This window comes from Arachis hypogaea, chromosome 18 (assembly GCF_003086295.3).
Source record: "Arachis hypogaea cultivar Tifrunner chromosome 18, arahy.Tifrunner.gnm2.J5K5, whole genome shotgun sequence".
Classification (NCBI taxonomy): domain Eukaryota; kingdom Viridiplantae; phylum Streptophyta; class Magnoliopsida; order Fabales; family Fabaceae; genus Arachis; species Arachis hypogaea.
Window position 1 is genome coordinate 621,346 of NC_092053.1, and position 16,412 is coordinate 637,757.

A 16,412-nucleotide genomic window follows, 5' to 3' on the forward strand; every position below is an offset into this window, starting at 1 on the left:
CTATAGCAGTTTTGAGAATGATTGTTTTTGTAAGTTCATTAGGCAACAATTAACATGGTCGCATGTGGTTTCATATAGTTGATTACATGGTCTCTGTCCACCGGATTTAGATTGAAATAATTAATTAACCTTACAAATAGTTTTCTTGTTTCTTGAGTGATGGAACAACAATTAGTAGGATATATATGAATATGATGAGGTGGCAGCCCCAATAGCTACTTTACTAGGATATAATTAGTGTATATTTTAGCAGAACAAAATATTAATTTTACAATAAGATAATTACTGACATAAAAGTTAATTTTATATAAAGATGATACATAAAAATTGTTAAAAAATTTAATATTTTTAACTAAATTACCATCTATAAAAGATTCAACTCACTATGAATTTGCAAATTTTACATCTAAAATCCACAAACTATAACTGGTGGCCTTCAATATATCATATTCTCCTTTCATTCCTTTTCTTTTTCTATAAAACTTACCTATACAACATGATCATTGCCTCTCCCTATCATTGTGTGAGTGTGGATCCATTTCACTCACTCTTTCATCTGGATAAACCTGCAAAATATTAAAATAAAAAAAACTTCGTGATTTAATTATTCATTAAATATATGTATATACGATTTAGTTTTTTATTGGTATTAGTTAAATCCATTTTTGTAATTGTTTTATTCGCGAGAGCCGTACAAGGTGAAAATCTCATGTACGGTTCTGGAATATAGAGGAAGAATGAAAGAAATATTCTATCAGAGTAATCATATTTGCTTCGGAAGATATGCTATTCAGGCACTTGAACCCGCTTGGATCACATCTAGACAAATAGAAGCAGATCGGCGGGCAATATCACGAAATGTCCGCATATATATATGTATATATTATATATATATATATATTTGTGAGAAAGAGAAATGTCCAAAGAATTAAGCTGATTGGAAACAAATGACAGTTGAGACATAGTTACCTGGCTTTGTCTTTCTTCATTGAAGCTAAAAGTTCTGACCTTCACCTCTCCTCTGCTAGTAGTTAACTCATCTAACATTTCAGCATCATCTTTTTCTCTTGATCCAACAATAGGTGATTCCACCTCCTGATTGTAAATGCAAATAATCAACACCTCTTATTATGAAAAAGAAAGATGGAATAGTGAATATATATATATATATATATATATATATATATATATATATATATATATATGAGCATCATGATGTACCTTAAAAGACATGTTGAGACTCAATCTTGGAGCACCTGCTATTTCTTCATATTCAGCAGCATCTAGTTCCCTTAGATGGTGAGGAATGAAGAATTTTGGGAGAATATGCTGCCTCAGTGTGATCAACACAAAGAAAGGCAAGGGAAACAATATTCCAGCTATAGGAATCCATGTCACTCCAAAACAAACCAAGAAATACACACATTGGAACAGTGTGAATAACATTATATGTTTGAATGGTACTGACTCAACAAAAGAAGCATGATCCCCTTCCAACAACCTGCAAAATTGGATTGCCATCAGAAACACCATTGAGTTTTTAAGTCTTTTACATGGAAATGAGTAGCTTCCACTTACTTGTACCACCTACTAGGTGTCACAAAGAGTAGTAGTATTCTTTCCCAGAATTGATTCCCTGGAAGACTATCAATGGCCATGTATGCAAAGTATCCCCATAGAACTGAAGTTGGAATCTTTTTTATGGCAGGCATGGCAAACACTGATGCTCCAACAAGGAGTGATTGTAAGAGATTGCTCACTCTCTGCTCATTTACTCTCACTGGTAGATATGCATCAATGTGTTTCTCAGGATCAAATGTACTCTCCTTGTTTTCTCCTTGATCTTCACCATTTAGGACAATCTCTTTTAGTTCAGCTAGTTCTTTGGCCACTGAATGGTTCTGTGAACAATCATAATTCAACATGAATAATATGAACTTAGATATTCTTCAATTGGGACAAGGTTTGAAGGATTATGCTTACATCTTGAGTGCTGTCCATTTCTATAAACACTGCCTGCAGATTCCCATAGATTTCTGATTTGCTTGCTTTCTGCTTTATGCTTTCTTTGGCACTTTTAACCATCTTTCTTCTTATCAACTACAATTAAAAATTATAATATGAAATCTCAGATTCATTAATAAGACTTGCTGCTACCAATTCCAAATTCCAAAGCTCATTCACCTACCTGTTTCTTGAGAACAGCCAGGCTCTTGGTGTGCATAGGGGATTGAGGCAGAACTCCATTTGAAGGAGGCAGGCCAATTAATCCACAAAGCAAAGTCTGATCAAGTTTTCAATCAAAACAAAGTAAAACTTCAGTTCTTTTTAAATCCTATCTAATTACAATTAACATGATAGAGATATATTTAAAGAAACTATGTTTAAGACAGAAACATGCCATGAATCCTAGTAGCAATATGTCATAGTGATATGCAGAAGGCTTCTTTAGGTTGAATTCCTTCTGCTGTGCTAACTGTGAAGCAACACTGTGATCAAAGAAATAAAGCCCTGCTATCATTATGGCAGGAATAAAAGCAGCAAATATATATGTTGGTGAAACCTTGCCCATGTCCTGCATTAAATGTTATCTTATTAGTATTATTTTCCAAAGCAACAAAAGTAGGAACAAGTGTGATTGTATGGAAGAATATATGGCTTACTTTGATGACAGTCCAATGATGCAAAGATGTGGAATCCCAAGCAAGAGGAGAAACAAGTCTTCTTGGAACTCCAGAAGGAACTTTACTTGGTACTGTGAATGATAGGGCTGTCCAGAGCACCACCATGAGAGGCACCCCATAATCTGCAATGAAATTTCTGAACCAACCTGTTCAAAACAAACAAACCTATCTCATCAAATTCTACATCATAGGTTTGGTTGTGGTAAAAATGGCTTGAGAATCCACTACACAAACCTGTTCCATATAACCATGACCTTGCTCTTCTGCTTTTTAAGGAAGTATAGAGAAGGCCAAAGGTGAATATAACACCCAGTAATCCATTAGCATACAACCAATGAAACTGATACTTTTCCAGTGTTGGGTTTCCCTCCTTAGGAACCTTAAACTCACTCACCATTCCCTGCATTTTCCAAAAACTTTTGTCAAATAATGTCCTCTCCCCCATCTGTTATGTTATGCTAAAACTCATGCTTCATTTGATGCCTATATATATATATATATATATCAGAAACTGACCTTAATAGCCTGTTGAATGAACAAGACTGTAATCAGCATTCCAAAAAGCTCACCAGCAATCCTTGTAAATCTATTGATGATATTTCCAGCATTGAATATTGCCAGAAGAAATAACAAGAGAGCAGTCCAAACACAAACCCTGAGATAGTGAAAAGATTTTGGTTATAACAACAAGTATATAAAATATTAAACTTTGGAATGATGCATGGAAATTAGTCTTTTCTTACCATCCTGCCCAAGCCAAAAAGAGTTGTTGTCCCAAACCATCTCTATCTTTGGCAAAGTTGTATAAATATGTATACATGATTATGGTTGGCTCAGCAACACCAAGTACAAGCAGAGGTTGACCACCAAATATTGAGTGTATGAATCCGCATATGGCAGTAGAAGCCAGTGTTTCCACTGTACTCAAACTTCCATCTACATTCAAATTAAACTTGATTACAAATTTGCACATCTTGTATGGTATATAAATAAGAGAGACATGCATGCAGATGAAGAAGATGAAGTAGGTACCTGTGTCTCTACTTATTTGCTCCCCAAATGCAATAACAGGAAGCGCAGAAGCAAAGAAAATATAAGTAGTTGGAGCCAATATCCTGAAGTTAATCAAAATAAAAAGCAAAGTGGTCATTAACTACATAGTTATTTATTCATAATTTTCTGAAAAGATAACTAAGAAATCAACTTGCCCAAATCCGGAGTGTATAGCAGAAGACCAATCTTGTTTATAGTGAAAAGATCTTGCACGAATGTCGTTTACAACACCCTTGAAAGGTGATTTTAAGCTCTCCATTGATTCAAGTTTGATTATGGTTTCTGAAAAATGTATAACAATAGTAGTGACATACATGCATGCATGAGTAGTGATGGTTGGAAAATATATATATATATATAGTATATATAATCTTGATTGTCTCTCTTGTTTAGAGAGAACACTGCAATGGATAGAGATATAAGAACATACCAGCAGAGATAGATAGATTTGTCTGATAAAAATAATCTCTCTATCTGTGTTCACCTTCTTCTTCTTCTACACCAACATTGACCAACCAGGAAGCCGGTTTAGTTGGTTATATAGGTGTGTTTTCTCTTGTTTTTTTGCCTGTCCTAATATATATATAAAATTGACTAAGCAGGAATTATTTAATTAATTCAGCATGATTAAGCTAAACTATGAATTAGATTAACAATAAGTTATGGGTCATGCTAATTAGTCTAATTTATGAGGTGTATGAATTCTTCTGTTGTTGGCAGTGGCAAAACCAGAAAAAAATAGGTATGGGGACCAAAAGAATTTTGTATTTGGCATGACATGAATATTTTATTGTTTAAGAAAAGTTTATTTTTGAACCATGTACATGTATTTGTGTGTGAATACCAGTTTGTGATATTAAGGTAAGACAACTATTATTGCAGTTTTCTTTTCTCTGTTTTAGAAACATGACAATGCATACATAAAATCATTGTAAAATTGTGACAAAGATTAATGTATTTCTTAATATAAGTTTTATAGAGAATCTATATATTTGGAAAATAAGGTACATTTAACAAGGTACATTTAATATGTACTGATATAAATTTTTTAGAGAATCTATATGTTTGCTTATTCGAGAGGCATTTAATTTGTGTACATGCATCCTCTTTCTGTTTTTTTCTTTATTGCAAAAGCATATTTGAATGATGATCTTCATGACCGTTTAGCTATGTTGTTATTATCATGGTAATTGTAAGATTATAACATTAAACTGATTGATGAAGCAAAATAATTATGATAGAGATTTTCAAAATGCATGAAAAGTCACGTTTGAAAGGTTGTATCTGTTCATAGAATTGTGATTTATTGAAAAGTTGTAAATTATAATGAAAAGTTGTGACTTATGGAAGAGTTTTATCTATTTAAAAAGATGTTTCTTTTCATGAATATATTGATGTGTATGAATTCAGTGCCCATAAATAAGATGTCAAAATGGCAAATCAAAATACATGGATTCATACAATAATTCTTCATCTTATTTTATTCTTTTTTAGAAAAGGACAAATAAGTCCTTAATCTTTTGATCCGCAAACATTTAGATTTTTTAGAATTTGAAAATACATTTAAGTTATTGACCTTTTAAAATCTGGATTTATCGATCCCTCATGTTCATTGAAGTCCTTGACTTTTTCAAAATCTGGACTTATCGATTCCTTATGTTCACTTAGATCTGTCAAACTCAACAGAAAAATTAAACGTGAATTCTGCTGTACTGATTTGGTTGATAGAATTTTTAAAATTGGACAAATTAAACTCAGCGATCGATATGTCCAGATTTTGAAGAAGTGAGAGACTTAAATATATTTTTAAATTTTCAGGAATTTAAATGTCAACAGACTAAAAAGTTAAGGATCAATTTATCCTTTTCTCTTATTTTTTTTTTCTTCTCTATCTCAATACTTTTTTTTATTGTATCTTACAGTGTGTATATGTATATGTATAATTTTAAGTTGCCACCAAGAAAACCTTCTAACTAATATAGAATATATACATCTACTTCTATACGAATCCAGTAACTAATCTTTTGATGAGACTCATTTACTTTAAGGATAAATGACTCATCGTTTTACTTTCAAATTCTATTTTCTGTGTTAGAATATAATTAGTATTAATTAGAATTATTTAGTATATTTGAATATTTATTATAGAATATTATGTCTTTATTATTATGATTCTTTTAACACCTATAAATACTCTTCTATATTGTATTATTCTAAACAACTTGAATAGATAACTTGAATACACTCAATAATACACAAATCATTTCTCCAATTTAATCTCTTGTTTTTAACATTTTATATGTAATAGTTTATTGGCCAATAATAAATACTTAAATAGAGTTCTCTAATTTAAATTTACAAATTTTGTTTTGTACAAATTAAATTATATAATGAATAACCGAACACAACAAATATGATGTGTTGATATATAAAGAGAGAAGTTTGTCACCAAAAAAAAATATAAAGAGAGAAGTTTTAGGGTATCATTATATCATTAAAACGTGCACTGTGACGACATAATAATATAACGCTAGTTGCTATAGCATCATGTATGCTCAACCAATACCATTGAGGTTGATTTTACATGCATCATGCATTGCATATATAAAGTTACGTAACACAGAGATGCACAGCACGTTATTGCTCATCACAATATATCTTTGCTAACCATGATCATCATATTTTATATAAAAAAAAATGACAAATAGGTCTCTGACTTTTTGTCTTTCGGATATTTTTGTTCCTGACCACTGAAAAATATTTTTAAGTCTCTAAATTTCACAAAATTTGGACGAATCAGTCCTTGAAGGAGGTATTTGGACGGATCAGTCCCTGACGGAGGCATTTAGACAGAGGGACTGATCCGTCCAAATTTTGTGAAAGTCAGAAACTTAAAGGTATTTTTCAATGATTAAAAACAAAAATATCTGCGGGACAAAAGGTGAGGACCTATTTGTCCTTTTAAAAAAAAAAGGAAGATCCGTGTAACTTATTCTTAGTGACAACAATGACCTCTATATAGTAACCACTTCCATGAATAGCCACATCAAGCAAATAAATTAGGTCCAATATATTGTGCTTAATGATGATATAATAGTTAGGCGTTCAATAAATAATTAATTAACCTACGTACATACACATTTGGATCTTTATTATAGTGTGGGGACAAATAATTTACCATGCCTGAAATTCTCCCCTAAAATTTGGCCTAAAAAGCATGTATTGAGGAAGCACCACTGGATTCCATTTGAGGATTATTTATTTGTCACTCTTTTATATTATGCTTCGGATTTTTCGAATAATGGTCGTTCCAATTTACCCTTTCTTCGAGGTTAGGTTCCAACAAGAATAATGAGAACGGCTTCAATTTTTGGCACGTGAAGTAAAGGGAGAAACGCATTTGCATTGCATGTCATAGGAAAAGAAGAGTCTATAATCTATATCCCTAGCTAAGGTATGTTGTAACTAACTTATTTAATTCCAAGCTGCACTATACTTCATTATATGATTCATCATTTATTCAAATGTACTAAATTATTGACTCATTATACTTTATATTAAGAGTGTCATCTAATCAAATTCATATATTTATTAAATAATTTTCTAAGTAATAAGACTGCAATTATATTAGTTACTTTTAGTAATCTAGTAATATATGATTAAATATTTTTCTAAAACTCTTTTATATTATCAGTATGTATTGAAATTAAATTGAATGTCACCAACCCAAATTCTTCGCATTCAATAATAAATATATTAATGCAGAATATTAGGATAATTATAGTAATTAATTAAGAATTTAGTTAACATGTGTCTTATAAGTTTATTATTAATAAAAAATCTATTATATATATATATATATATATATATATATATATATAATTTTACAACCAAAATGTGTCACATGTCACTTTCTTATTACAATTGAAATCAGATTTTTTTTCCAAAATTTAAGAATTTTATCTTCCTTCCTACTAATTTTACAACCAAAATGTGTCACATGTTATTCCCTCGTTGCAATTGAAATTAAATATTTCCCTCCAAAATTAAAGAGTTTTCCTCTCCTCTCCCTCTCCCTTTATTCATCCATCTCATTTCTTCAACCATTCTATCTCTTTTACATATGATTATTAATTAATGAATAATTATAAATTTGACAACCAAAATGTACAACATGACATTTTTTAATAATATTAAAATTAAAATTAAAATATAGCTATATTATATATTATTATCTAATTTAATAACAAAATGTATTACATGACACTCTTATTAAATTTTAGAGAAAATATTTTCCTCTAAAATTAATAAATTCCCTTCCTAAATTCTCTCATCTACCTCTCTCCCTTTTTTCTATTTCTCTCTACCCTTCTCACTCTATATATAATTCCGATATATTTATATATTATTATCTAATTTAATAACCAAATATGTCATGATATTCTTTTATTCAAATTGAAAAAAAATATTTCTTTTCAAAATTAATAAACTCCCTTCTTAAATTCTCTGATCTATCTCTCTCCATTTTTCTATCTGTCTCTACTCTTCCCACTTTATATATAATTTGTAATTTATATTTTATATTAGTAATTTGACAAATCAAAATGTGTCATCAGGTATTTTTTATTATAATTAAAATAAATTTTTTCTTTCAAAATTAATAAACTCCCTCTCTCAATCTTCATCTTTATTTTTCTCTCTCTTTTCTCTCATTTTCTTTTTTTTTCTATTTTTTTGTTCTACAAAAAATAAAATTAACAAAATAATATAATTCAAATAAAAATATTATTGTTATTATATACATATTTTTTTAGTTTTTTTATATATTTAGTTTTAATTTTTTACTGTTTATCTTTTTAATTTATATTTTTTTTCTTTCAAATATTTATTAAATATAATTTAAAAAAATACTAATATTATGATTAGAAGTTAAAATTAAGATTTAATTGTTTTAAAAAAATTAATTTTGAATTAATTTTATAACTATCAATATAATTTTTTATGCTAATATCTAATTATATTTTTATATACATAGAGAAAAAAATATTATTTTTATATAGTAAACATAAAAATTAATTATTTCTATTTGTGCAACAGACTTAACACCTAATCAAAAGTATACCAATTAAATCGTTTCAAATTTTAGATAACGAATATTAAAATTAATTATTAGTAATAAATCAAACTCTTTCACATGAAAATAATAACTAAAGATATTATTATTTAATTTTTTATCTATAGAGATCCGGGTCTTCTTAGTCGACGGGGACTTTTGTCCTCTACGATCTTTTTAAAAAAGTGGTTTGATTCTATAAAGTTTTTGGACTATAATTAGAGGTGAAAAAAGTCAGGCGGCCTGCCAAGGACCTATAGCTTGGCCTGTGTTTGGTCTGGCCTGTTTTTATAAAAGCCTTATTATGTTAATAGGCCAGGTCCAAACTCACTAATTAGCCTTATTGGCCTGTCAGGTCTGCCTGGGCCTGTTAATACATAATTACATATATAAATAATTTTTTATTATTAATAAAATTATGAGATATTTTAAGTACTTTAAAATTTAAAATTTAAAATTTTTATAAATATTAAATATGACATATTCCATATAAATATGTTTATTAAAAAATAATTTTTTTTAAATAATATTTTTATTTTTGTAAAAAAAATTATTAGACCTTTTAATAGGTTTCAGGCCAAGCCAGACTTAGTATTTTAAAAAAAATCTATAGCAGACTGCAGGCTAGATTCAAGCCAATTGACTACATGATAGGTCAAGTCTGTTAAGAGTAAAGTCTGACCTGCCTATTTCCACCCCTAACTATAATCTATAATGTTAGGATAAAACCGACATAAATTTAAAAAAATTATATTTTCGTAATGTAATTATGGACAAAAATACAAGTTCTAAATATTTTTATTTAATAAAAAACAAAATAAATACATTGAAAATATAAATTTTTTATATTTTTAATGAAATTTTTTTACTAATAATAAATTTATTATGTGTCTTTAGAAAATATGTTAGTTAAACTAATTAATTAAACACTTCTACATTGTTGGTAGAGTATAGAAAATTAGAAAGTGTTGGTGGAAGATGGCGCAGAAAGATGGATGTGATCTATGTGGCTATGTCCCAATGAAAGTATAATAGAGTTTGATTCCTTAAAAAGATTCCATCCTCTTCACTCAATTGGAAATGGAATAAGCGTGGGACAGGAGATTGCGTATCTGTTGGAGTGGGATTCCCAACTTTGGTGTCCAAATAAATATTCAAGCCGACAAATTTGAACGAGCAAAACTAATTAATTAATTATTTGTAAGACTAGTGCATGAAAATTGAAAAATAAGTAATAACACCTTTGCATTGCCAATGATGTAGTAGAAAACCAAACAATAATTAATGATGTGGTGAAAAAATTGTACTCCATTGAATTGAAATGGAGGCACGTCCACATGACCGTGTGATAGACATTGGTTAAAGAAATGTGTACATTAAACAACATCAACACACAAAATATCACACAAATTATATTTAGTAGTCACCACAAGTGAATGATTAAGACTGCGGAGAAAAGGAATACAATAAATAAATGAAACGGTTTAATTTTTCCTATGTTGATGTCGTGGACGACCAGAGAACGACCATGCTATCTATGGGGACACACACCATCCGCATCTTAAACCTTGTATATATATATATATATATTTTGGGTTGATGGATAAGTTTCAACCATCAACTTCAAGAAAGGAAAAACCTATCAACTTTCAACTCCAAAAATTAACGTGCCAATATTCAGTGACCAAAATAAATTTTGATTTCGCTTTCCTATTTGCTTCTCCTTTTGTTACGTGAATAACCTAAAATTGGTGGTTTAGATTTGAAGAATTGGCTCAAGTATTATGAGAAGTTGGTCTCCGACTTGTTAGCGTTTGGAAATTGCCGTCCAAACTGTGTGTTTGAAAGAATGAGGGGTGGTACCTGCAAAAGACACTTCGATACCTAAATCAATAAGGGATTAAGCAGGTTTAGAGTGTATTAAAACTTAGAGATACCTGAGAGGTGTCAGTATATTTATAGTGGTGATCCAATAACCACCGTTGAAGTAGTTCCACTTTTGGAGGTGGATAACCGTCCCTTTATCTTAGAGTAGTTCAGATATGACTCCTGGAAGTGGGTTGAGAGATTTCTAGGGCAGTTACCTATTTGAATAAGTGTTACCTGCTAGTTATCCATCGAGCCCAACTTCTTTGGAAAGGAGTTTGTGTCGAATCCGACTTCTTTAGAGAAGGTCGGTGAGCAATGAAGGCCAACCTTTGGATTGGGCCTTTTTGGTTTATTTAGATCTGGGTCATAATGTTGGGTCAGGGTATGAACAGCGCCCCTACTCGAGTCTGATCTCTTTTGCTTATGAGTTGGATTCGAGTATTTGAGCTCGGGTTTGTAGCTGACGTGATTTTCTAAAACTGACGTGGTTTTACATTCCTCAACCGTTGTGTCTAATCAAACGTCGCGTCTGTTGGGGTTTCGTATTTACACTTAGGTGCAGTTACATTGATAACGGCGCGTTTCTTTAATGATTGCGTCGATTTACAATTATGCCCCTGCTGTGTTATAAATACTTTTCCCTCTCTTTTTCTTCGTTTTCTTTCGTCTTCGAAATCTTCTTGCTCTTTCTTACTCACAAGAGAAACACTTTGGCCTTTTCTCCTCGGGGTGCTTTTGCTGCCGCATCTGTTCCTCCTCAGTTTCGCAGATAAAGGTTAGTCTTTTTCTCCTCCTTTTCTACTACTCCTGTTTGTCCTTTGCATGTTTAGAGGAGGTTTACATGCTCTTTATGATTCCTTGTTTGTAATGCGTAGTGTTAGTATTTTCATAAGTCTGTTGGCCAGTTTAGTGATTTCGCTCCTTATTTTGCTTTTTTAGAGAGAGGCAGTTTTGTCTTTGGAAGCTCTGATATTTTTTCATTTTTCTTTGTAGGTCTTAATCGCTTTTATACCTACTTTTTTTATTGGCAAAACGTCTTCCTATATTCCTGAGTCCCTTTCAAGATGGGTAGACGATACTGTTCTTAAGGAGGAGCCTTTAGTGGATACCGACTACCTTTATAAACTTCGCGTTCATCATAGGATCTGTAGTCTAGAGGAGGATGAACCTAAGTATGAACTGTTGGCCCCAGGTCCTAGAGATCGGGTTTGCTGTGCGAGGGTTGCTGATTCTGACCCTCGCTTTTTCTTCATGTATGATTGCCTTTTTATCCGTTTCGGGGTTTCTTTACCTTTTTCTGACTTTGAAATGGGGATATTGTCTCATTGCCGAGTTGCTCCGACTCAACTTCACCCCAACTCTTGGGGTTTTATGAAAATTTAGCAACTTGTCAGCCGAGAACTAGACTTCCGAACTTTCACAAAGATCTTTTTCACCTGACCAAACCATTCAGTGGACAAAATAATAAGTAACAGTGGATATCTTTCCGGGCCATCCAAGGTCGGAAAGTTTTTTCTATTTTTGACGATTTTTTCCATGATTTTAAAAATTTTTTCTTTAAAATCCAAGCTGTAGAGGGTCACCGTCCCTTTTTTTCTTGTGAGAACAATCGTCCCTGATTTCCTCTTTACTGGTTGGAGGCCTCCTCTATAGATAAGTATGGCCTGAATGACTTGGACGAGTCCTCCTGTAGTTATTTCTAAAGGTTCCAACTTGTGATGTTTTTCCAACTTGTAGACTAATTGCTTGTTTCTTCTTTTCAAAGATGGTGAAGAATGGATCTAGTGCTTCCTACCAGAAAGTCCAAGATGCCAAGAGAAGAGCTCGGGCCCGAGCTGATGCTGCGAGGGCTGCTGGCGTTCCTCTTCCTCCTCCTCCTCCTCCTCGTGATATGGGGACCTCTTCTCGCCCTATTATGGTAACCTTTGCCTCTGCCTCTCCTTTTTCTTCTCCTATCCCTCCAGTCCGACCTCCCTCCGAGCCATAGAAAAAGAAACGCAAGACCTCGGAGTCTGGTTCTTCTCCTTCTGGGGAGGCCAACTTTGATGGTCCTAAATTCGTTCGGAAGCACATCTTCCCTCAGAGTCAAATCGGCATGGATGATGCTTTCCTTTGAAACCATTTTAAAATTATGATTTGGGAGGTGTTCGGGCTGTTGGGGTTTGTATGGCTCTTCTTGATATTCAGGAAAGACTCCCTTGAGTTCTTTGGGTTCTTCACAAAGGACTGTGGAAGAGCTTCAGGGGAGGATGGTCCTATATCAAGAGGAAGAGAAGAAGCTTTAGGAGGAGGTTGCCTGGCTGAGGGAGGAATGGACCTGGCTTCAGGAGAGGGAGAAGAAGCTGATGGGAAGCTGATGGGCCAGTGTGCCATGGCAGATGGCCTGAAGGAAAAGGCGGAGTAAAACTATGTCAAGTTCTTCACTGAAAATATTGATCTTCAGAAGCAGTTGGATTTGAACCGGGAAGCCTATCAGGACTTGGAGGATTCCGTAGCGGAGAGCTCGGAGGAGGCTTGGAGGATTTTTAAGGAATAGGTCGGAGTTATTGCTCCTGACTTAGACCTTTCTCCCCTCCACCCCGACAAGATTGTTATTGATGGAGCTATTGTCTCCCCTCCTCGTCCTGAGACGAATTCCAAGCTGAAGACTCGCGGACAAAGGCTTATTGAGTCTCCTCCTCATGAGGAGCAACAAGAGGGATTCCTGACGACGTCTTCAGAGGCTCCGATTTCCACTGCTGAAGAGATCGCTCCAACCCTTCCAACTCCTGCTTCTGATCTGAGTTCCTCTCCTTTGGATGCCCCCAATCTACCTTCCCAGTGATTTAGCTATGTTAGGGCTCGGCTCGTGGGCTATTCTTTGAACAATTTTTATTTTTTATATTTGTGACGATTGCTCTTGACTCTTTTTTCGACCTTTTCAGGGTCGTTAACAAAAAATTGCGTTTTTAATTCGCCCCTTTTTTGGATAAGGGCTTTTAAGAAATATTTTGCGTTTGCATGCTTTTGTCCATGCTTTGCTGTGATGTTTATAAGGATTTTATAAAAAACCCTTTCGGTTTTGAAAAAATCTTTTTTCCTAAGTAGGCTATTTTTGTTTAAGTAAGAGTTTTCGAAGACTTGAAACAGCCTTTGCTTTTTGAGGGATTTTCTTATCCCTTTTTGTATTCCTCACAAATTCAATTTTTGCTCATTTGAATTGTTCTCATGATTTAGGTTATTTTTGAGATCATTTCCATTCTTCTTAGGTTTTCGACTAGTAGGTTGAAATGTTCCCGAGTTATCATGATCGTCTTTTGTAACCTCTTTACACCGACTTGAACCTCATCATTTTATTCTGCTGACTACTTAGGTCGGGCATGAGATTTTTACATTTTTTCGAGCTTAATTCGGTGTGTTTCGTAGAATAAATGGTAACAGTAGTGGAATTATAGAGAGATAAAATAAATCTTTATTTATTGACGAAGTTAGTTTTTTATCTTAGCTACTAAGGGATTTTAGGAATTATTGACCCTTAGCCTCCACTTTGATGCTTCGTTAAAACCCCCTTCAGGAAAACCCTTTTTTTGGGAAAAAATCATCAAGTCGAGAAAAAGAGTACATCAGGAAGTGGAGTTCACTTCTAGCTATAGTACCTCTTTATGTTACAAGCATGCCACGACCTTGGGAGCTCAGCACCACTCAAATCGGATATTTTGTAATATCCCTTTCCTAGGACCTCACTTATCTTATACGCTCCTTTCCAATTAGCAGCGAGTTTTTCTTCACCCGACTTGTTAACACTGATGTTATTTCAATATTTCTAATCAGAACCAAGTCGTTTGAGGTGAAAGTTATTCGAATGACTGGTGCGGTAATTTACAACCCACAAACTAACCGACAAGTGCACAGGGTCGTACCAAGTAATACCTTACGTGAGGATTGATGGATCAAGCAACAATGATTGATTGATTGGCTTAGTTAGGCAGGAAAAAAGGGGTTTTGAGATATTTAAAAGGTTTAAGTTCGAACTCAGAATATCAAAAGGAAAAATAAATAAGTTGGGAATAAAATATTGATAAAACAGTTAAGACTTCAGAGTTATCTATTTTTCTGGATTGATTTTTCTTACTAACTATTTTAATCATGCAAGGTTTAATTCATGGCAAACTATACGTGACTAGACCCTAATTTCTCAGACCTTCCTAGTCTCCTCTAAAATTCATTAACTGCCAATTCCTTGGTCAATTAATTCCAATTAGAAGGTGATGATCAAATTCCAGTTTATATGCCACAAGAATCCTAATTATCTAAAAATAAGGTGATTATATGTCACGTATCCTGTTAAATACAAATAATTAGAAATTCAGGATAATATGTTTTCAAGCTGTTGTTCAAGTAAAGAGCTTTTCCAAGTTTTACAAGAACTCAAATAGAAAGAGGGTCATACTTCCGTTCCACCCAAATTCATAAAATAAAGAACGAAAACAATTATTGAAATATAAATCAAAACATGAATTAAATTAGAAAGATCAAATGAATCAATCCATACAAATAGACATAGCTCCTAACCTTAACAATGGAAGATTAGTTGCTCATGAAATGTGGAATGTAAATTTGTATAGAATTCCCTAATGGAATCTCCTTAATGGAATCTACCTAATAGAAGAGAAGTGTCCCCTTTTTATAACTAATCCTAATTAATTTAAAATTAAAAATAATATATTTTCCTATTTTAAAATCAAATTTGAATTTAAATCAGAATTAACTAACTACTCCACGTCTTGTAACGTGGGGACCACTTGGCTTCACTGGATCCGCGCCTAACTTGGGTGCTAAAAATGGGGCCCAGAAATCACCACCCAGCGTTTTCTGCGTTTTCTGCATGTGGCGCATGTCACGCGTACGCGTCAGTCATGCGTACGCGTCGATGGTCTTTTTCCCGAGTCACGCGGACGCGTCGAACACGCGCACGCGTCGCTGTGCAAATCTTCAAATCACGCGTACACGTCAGTCACACGCACGCGTCGCCATGGAAAGCTCCAAATCACGCATACGCGTTGCTCCTCGCTGCCATCTCCTTTTTTATTCTTGTGCTGCAGAAACTCCATCAAATTCCGTCGAATGCTACCTAAAATAAACAAAATTACAAAAGACTCAAAGTAGCATCCATATTGGCTAAAAGATAATTAATTCTTTATTAAACTCAACAAATTAGATGCAAATTCACTAGAAAAAGATAGGAAAGATGCTCACACATCACAACACCAAACTTAAACTGTTGCTTGTCCTCAAGCAACCAAAACTAATATAAGCTTAGGATGTGAATTTTCATGAGAATGAGAGTTCGATTAAGCTCATGTCTCTTCTTATAGTGGGGTTTACAACTGCAATCCTGAATAGTTTTGCCATTTCACTTTATCCTTTGAAGTTCAGAATGATTAGCATCCATAGGAACTCATAATTCAGATAGCGTTATTGATTCTCCTAGTTTAGTATGTTGATTCTTGAACACAGCTACTTTATGAGTCTTGGCCGTGACCCTAAGTATTTTGTTTTCCAGTATTACCACCGGATACATAAATGCCACAAACACATAATTGGGTGAACCTTTTCAGATTGTGACTCAGCTTTGCTAGAGTCTCCAGTTAGAGGTTCCCAGAGTTCTTAAGCACACTCTTTTTACTTTGGATCACGACTTTAACCGCTCAATC

At 33.2% G+C, this 16,412-nt stretch overlaps 1 protein-coding gene across 1 annotated transcript; it reads right to left on the reverse strand.

Annotated features, from left to right (window-relative positions):
• Positions 1-286: 286 nt before the first annotated feature.
• On the reverse strand, positions 287-4,561 carry LOC112772949 (boron transporter 4). Its single transcript, XM_025817972.3, has 14 exons — positions 4,168-4,561; positions 3,893-4,019; positions 3,717-3,799; positions 3,428-3,620; positions 3,201-3,339; positions 2,919-3,084; positions 2,664-2,830; positions 2,402-2,575; positions 2,189-2,284; positions 1,984-2,100; positions 1,579-1,901; positions 1,222-1,501; positions 970-1,095; positions 287-566 (listed from the first exon to the last, which is right to left on the reverse strand). Exons 2-14 carry the CDS (start codon positions 3,994-3,996, stop codon positions 501-503), a joined length of 2,034 nt encoding a protein of 677 aa, XP_025673757.1. The 5' UTR covers positions 3,997-4,019; positions 4,168-4,561; the 3' UTR covers positions 287-500.
• Positions 4,562-16,412: the final 11,851 nt, after the last annotated feature.

Coding starts and splice junctions, on each gene's coding strand:
- LOC112772949 (XM_025817972.3), bottom strand. CDS start 3,996: ATGGAGAGCTTAAAATCACCTTTCAAGGGTGTTGTAAACGACATTCGT. Junction 2,285..2,401: donor TATTGCTACTAGGATTCATG/GCATGTTTCTGT, acceptor AAACTTGATCAG/ACTTTGCTTTGTGGATTAAT. Junction 1,902..1,983: donor AAATGGACAGCACTCAAGAT/GTAAGCATAATC, acceptor GATTGTTCACAG/AACCATTCAGTGGCCAAAGA.